The 6,349-nt window shown below is 44.4% G+C and overlaps 1 protein-coding gene across 3 annotated transcripts in view; it reads right to left on the bottom strand.

Annotated features, from left to right (window-relative positions):
• Positions 1 to 2,463: 2,463 nt before the first annotated feature.
• The window catches only part of TKT (transketolase), a 33,662-nt gene continuing 29,776 nt past the window's right edge, over positions 2,464 to 6,349 (bottom strand). For all 3 annotated transcript variants that reach the window (XM_026650301.2, XM_026650302.2, XM_024223475.3), the window contains 2 exons: positions 5,041 to 5,163; positions 2,464 to 2,755 (listed from right to left, as the gene is read on the bottom strand). In XM_026650301.2, the coding sequence (XP_026506086.1) occupies positions 2,568 to 2,755; positions 5,041 to 5,163 (311 nt within the window). In that variant the 3' untranslated portion in view covers positions 2,464 to 2,567. The remainder of the gene's footprint in view (positions 2,756 to 5,040; positions 5,164 to 6,349) is intronic.

The following is a 6,349-nucleotide window of genomic DNA, read 5'->3' as shown; positions in this document are numbered from 1 at the left end:
CTAGAGAAAATAAATTGTAAGCATTTGTTTTTAACCACTCTTACCTTTTCTGCTTCATTAAGTTCAATTTGTTTATTCAGGAATAATATTAATTGTGAGGCGGTCTGCATGAACACAGTGGATCATTGCAATATAGCTTATGTAAAATGAGGAATTAATGTATTATATGAAGAGTATAAATAAATGTATTAAATTAAGAGTATTAATAGTAGCATTATTGAAATGCTCATGTTCACAGCTAACTGATTATGTGCATTGTTTCTATGCCTTTGTTGAACAATCTTGTGTCATACATAACATAACTTCACTTTGAAAACAAAAGTCAAGTTCAGACAAAGTTAGAACTGCCCATGCAGAACGGCATGGTGTTGCAATTTTTGTAATAGAATATTATGAACGTTTTCATCCTGCTCTCATAACAAAGGCTAAGAAACATCTTCCTTTTCTTCTTCTGTAGAATGTGTCTTGTTCTGGAAGGCAGTGACTCAGCTTGGATAAGCTGTCTTCGGCAGGGTTGGGGAGAAGGGGAACAGTATCTCCTCCCTCTTTGTTGAATATACGGAAATTAACGTTCTGCCAGAGTACTAACCTGCTGTACTGTGCTTAATCAAACTCAGGGCAAAAAAGTGAGGTAAACTGGAATTCATAACAGGAGACACCACCCATGGACAAGTTATCTCAGCTCCTGTATGTGGGTCCTTGAATACTGCATATGGATAATCTAGCTCTTCAGTAACATGTTTTCCAAAGAACTAGGAGATTCTCACCTCCGCTCTAACCCCTTTATGCTGGATAAAATGGATGGGGTGATAAAAAGCTCTAGTTCGGTCTGGGGGAGAATTTCCTTCGCACAGGCAGACACTAGACACTCAAGAGGACAGGCAGCAGGCTGACTTACAAGGACACCCTTACAAACCCTATCATAGGGGACATGCCAGAGGTAGGAGGGTGTGTTAGGGGCAGGGCCACAGCATCACTGCAGAGATTCTGGGAAGTGCTGTGCCCATAGTATATCCCCAGGAGGTTGCCATAACTTAGGTCCCCAGGGCTGTGTAAATTATGCTGGGGGCCTCTCCTGTTACTCGAAAAGCTCAGAGGTCACAAAAGTAACTTAAAGCACCTTAGCCCACCATCTCGCCGGGCTACAAAATCTGTGATGCACCTCTTCAAGGCTGAAGCATAGAATCTCATTCCAAAGTTTTTTAATGGGTGTGACTCAAGGACCTCTTGATGCCAACTGGCAGAGAGCACTGGAGCATACAAGGGTTACAGGGATCCCCTGGGTCTGGTATCTACATTCTAGCCTGACAAAGTACGTCATGTAAGGTCTCTAGTGAAAACCTGTCTCACATTGGTCATCACAATCAGTGTAAGATGTGTGTATGGAAAATGTGAGGAGTTATGGGGGGATATCAGCCAAACTGGTTGAAAATGCTGAGAAAAGGGCTTTGGGTAAGCTAAGTTGTAGCAGCAAGGGGAATATCTTGAGAGTTAAGTTTAGGCTCTAGAAAGCATGTTATGATTTTGTTTTATATGTAACCATTTGTTTCCAATACTTGTATTTTCTACCACGTGAATCTCTGCTCTTTCATAATAAACTTATTCTTGTTTTCACTGTGTATCTAAGTGCTGTGTGTTAAGTGCTCCCGAGTTGGACCTGGCAAGCCGGTGTGTACTATTCCTTTGGGAATAGTGAAATCAGAGTTCTGTGAGCGTCCAGTGGATTGGGGCTGAGCACTCCAGAGGGATGCTTGGCGTGATCGGCAGTCGGTGTGTGCCTATCACTGTGCAGAGAGAGTGAGGCCTGTGAGGGCCGGGAAGGTAATGCTTCTGGTGCCAGAGACTGGTGGATTAAGGGAGCTGAGCCACAACAGGCACAGACAAGACTCCCCCATGCTGAGGTGGTGGTAGCAGGGTGCCTCATAACCCTGGATACCGCTGGGAAGCATCACAATGGTGCAAATATAAAGTCCTGTGAGAAGAACTTAAAGATGGTGTTTCAAACTGGAGTATGCTGGGGAGGGAGGGGGAATTATACAGTGTATACACCTGTTTCAGGGGTATCTTTGAATAGAAATTCACAATCCAATCGAGTTTCTCCTCTGACTTGATATATTCCTGCATTTGAGACTTTCCTGCTTCTTTTAAAAGATATTGACAGAGTCACAAATTCAGCATTCAGACCTAAATACAGAATTGAGCAGAGAGAGCTGCTGGCCTGAGAGGGAAATAAACCCTGACAAACACAAATACATTATGTAACTAAGAAACATGGCAATTAAAATTGTGAAAAACAGGTGAGAGATAAACGGAGGCATGTTCCATGCCCCAAAAGACTGACATTCCAGAACAGTATGAAGTGACCTAAAAGGCATTAGAATGTTTATATTCAGACACCACCGCACTGCATAAAAGCCCATGTAAGTAATATGATTTAACACACTATTTTGTTTAAATCTTGTATTTTTATTAGACCTTCTCTGCATATATTTTAAGCACCTTCTCCTCCAAGTTACAGTATAGTTTTGAACACTGGTCCGATGTAACACAACGTGCGATGCTTCAAACTACTCTGCATTCCTTGATTTGGAAACTGCCACTTTAACAGCCTGCATGATGGCATCTTTATCAATGCCAAACATCTTAAGGAGCTCAGCTGGTTTCCCACTTCTTGGCACATGGGATACAGCCAAGCGAGTGACTGTGATACCAGGCTCTCCAACTACAGCACCTGACACAGCTTCTCCAATGCCACCTAGGAAAAAGACAGTAACATGCATAAAATTCATAGTGTCTAGGCTAACAGGCTATTTAGCAACTTCCTGCAGCTATTAAAATAAAGACAATTTGGAAGATCTAAAAGGTTACAAATTTGATTTGTTCCCATGATAAGGCTGCAGTGTCAGCACTGTCACGTCCTACAGGCTAGACTTAGGCAAATCAGGTTCAAGTCTCCACTTCACCACAGACTTTGTGTGTGACCCAGGCAAGTCACTTCAGGTAAAATTTTCAAAAGACCTTAAGTGATTTATAAGCACTTAGGAGCTTAAGTCTTATTGAAAGTCAATGGGACTGAGGCACCCAAGTCAGTTAAATGATTTTGAAAATTTTACCTTTAGTCTCTCTGTGCCTCAGCTCCCCATTTGCAAAATGGGAATAACTTTCCAATCTCACAAGGATATTGTAAGGTGCTCAGATACTATGGTAATGGGGAGCTATATAAATATACCTAAGATAGAGAGACCTCTCAAGAGGTCAGCAGCATCTTTCAGAATCAGGCACTGAGAGCCAGATTTACTGTAACTTTCCATGACAAGACCATCACCTCAGCAGTGTGAAATTAAACCACTGATAAAGTTTAACACCAAATTTACACAGGCCCAGCAGCCACCTACATATGGTGCAACCCAAGAGAATGGTGCAACCCATCCATCCAGACATCTAGTTGAATTTATAAAAGCACCTGAGTTAGGTTCCTAACCCCCACTGAATTCAAGGGGATTTAGGCACCCTGCTTTAGGCATTTTGTAAATCCTACTAGATGTCTATCGATCTTTAGGAGCTGAGAATAGGTGCAAAAAAGCATGTGGCTCAATCAAACTACCAGCATTGGTGTCCTGGAACAATGGTGTGTCTAGACCAGTATTTACAATTATCCCATCTCACTCGTGTTGAAACACTGACCACAAACACCAGTCTAGGACAAACTCACAGTAACAACATCTAATGATGCCGTAACTTTATGTTTGTTCCTCTGATGATGTCCCTTTTAAAGCCTCCCTCCAAGTAGAACAAGGCTGACACGTAGATCATGGAAACGTGTAATGTAAAGGCTTGCCCTCACAGGACACTTTTACACAGGGAAGCCACTGAAGATTTGTGCAGGCAGGAGATATTTGCCATAGGCCCTGTACATGACTTTTTACCCTCCTGGTGCTTTCCAGGTATCCCACAGCAACGATAGGGAATATAATAGGCCTGCAAGCCGCTGCTGCACAGATTATGGAATGAAGAGAGAACAATGGCAATGTACGCCAAGCAATTCAGAATCGAGCCCAATGACTCAGGGAATGCCAAGGAAGTGCACATAGCAGTGGCATCTATTACATCTTTTAACACAGTGGCTGCTGTATATGCTCTCCACTGGCCAGTGTGGAGAGGCAATTGCCATAGTCCCACAATCACCCCACCACCTCTGGAGTCTATAGCATTAGCAGGAACAGAAGGATCAAGATTTCACCTGATCCATGTTTAAGGGAGGACCCTAAAATAAATGATGACTACAGGTGGCCTCTAATTAACCCATTACCTTAAGGAAAAACCAGAGACTTTCACCCCTCACGATCAGTTTCCATTGTTAAGGATAAATCTGCAATGAAGATGGCTGGAAACTTTTTTTTTTAAAAAGAAATAAAACCATAAGATCAGCCATGATATTTCTGAGTCTCAGAAGTCAAGAGACTGTAGGCTTGACAGGCCAGCTCTGTGGGCTATCACTAAGGCTGCGAGTCTGTCACGGAGGTCACAGAAGTCACAGATTCCGTGACTTTCTGTGACTTCTGCAGCGGCTGGGCCAGCAGCAGCAGTTTGGGTGTGTGGGCATGGGCTCAGAGCTAGGGGTTTGAGGGGTGCGGGGGGGCGCTTACTTGGGGTGGGGCCCCCTGCAGCTCCTAGGTCTCCGTGCAGTGCTCTGCCAGCACCTGCAGGCCCCGCCCCCACAGCTCCCATTGGCTGGCCCCTGCCTCTGCCGCCTAGGAGCTGCAGGGACACGGAGCTGGGTAGGAAGACCTGCCAACCCCCACCCCCACACCAGCAGGGGTCCCAGGTCACCTCCGGCGGCCCCGGACTGCCCCCTGCCCTCCCAAGCACCTCCATCCCTCCACCCAGGTTTTAGTCAGGGCAGGTATTTTTAGTAAACGTCATGGACAGGTCACGGGCCCGTGAATTTCTGTTTAGGGCCCGTGACCTGTTCATGACGTTTAATAAAAATACCCGTGACTAAAACGTAGCCTTAGCTATCACCAGCTGAAATCAGCTTACCTTCAGGGTAATGGTCTTCCACAGTGATAATTCTGCCTTTGGTTGCTCTTGCATTTTCAAGTATGGTCATCTTATCCAAGGGTTTTATAGTGAATAGATCAATTACTCGGATGTAGATTTTTTCTGTAGAAGTGGAATTGTAAAGTTATTGTACAATATGGTATGTGCCTTTGAAGAATGTGAGAGTTAAAAACTTCTGTGAGAAATCCAGTGCGAAATCCTGAGAGGCTCTTGCATAATTACTGAAAAAATGGCTCTAATGATTTCCAGAGTATGATTTGCAAATTTTTTATTCTGAACTCATGAGTCATGCATGCTCCCTCCCCATTTCCTCAGTTCCTGGAGATGGCTCCAGCTCCCAGCACAGAGACCTTTACCTCACAGTAAGTGCAGTATGGTAGCTGGACCCAGACTGAAGGCTTTTCACACAGTCTTTATTGCAGGTTATCTGCTACTTGCAAACTGTTCGAATTTCACAAGCCAGAATTGCTACTTCTCCTCCGGCCAGCAACGCAATCTGAGTTTATTCTGCCATCAACTCAGAGTCCGAGGCCCAGGTTGTCTGCTAAGGCACAGCACAACTCAAGGGCACGTACAAAATGGCTTTAAGCTACCTTAGCTTCCCCCTGTTCTTGGGCTGGCTGCATGCTGAGCCAGCTCTCACATATCTCAGAGCAGCATGAGGCCTGGTCTAACTTGTACCAGCTACCAACCACGGCAAGGGGCCAACACAACAGCCAGGGATCGCTGAGGCACAAGGAAACCTCTGCCATGTTATGCTGACAGCTAGGGGATGGCTTAGGCGCTGCTATGTCAGCTCTATGCCATCAGAGGATGCCCCTACAATGGGATGATCCCTCTGTGGTTGGTTATTCTGACTTCAGGGCTTGCGGTGAAGTGCAAAGCAATTACAGTGCAAAGGAGAATCTGGCCCTAAGAATCAAACTTACAAAATGACGCAAGCAGCTCAAGGTCATGGTAGAACCTCTGTCTAGCCAGGCACAGTGTGCAGAGCTACCCACTAAGCCATCTGAAGCATTAATTGTATTACACTCTTGTAATCTATTCTTGGGCATAGGCTATTGAATTAAGAGGTGGATTTTGTTGGTCACATTCTCCTATTATTCCATTGAAGGATTTTTGTTTACCCCGAGAAATGTCACTGGACTAGAACATTGTCCAAGGATAAGGGCTTCCTGCTTCTATTTGAATTCTGAGGCACTGATCAAAAAATCAAGTTAGCAATGCCTACAGCAAGAAGTACTGTGTACCAAAGTCCTATTTCAGTGATCTTATTCCTATTATAGCA

This window comes from Terrapene carolina, unplaced genomic scaffold (assembly GCF_002925995.2).
Source record: "Terrapene carolina triunguis isolate 2854851 unplaced genomic scaffold, T_m_triunguis-2.0 Scaffold89, whole genome shotgun sequence".
In the NCBI taxonomy this organism is placed as follows: Eukaryota; Metazoa; Chordata; order Testudines; family Emydidae; genus Terrapene; species Terrapene triunguis.
This window is presented reverse-complemented; position numbering and strand designations above follow the sequence as displayed.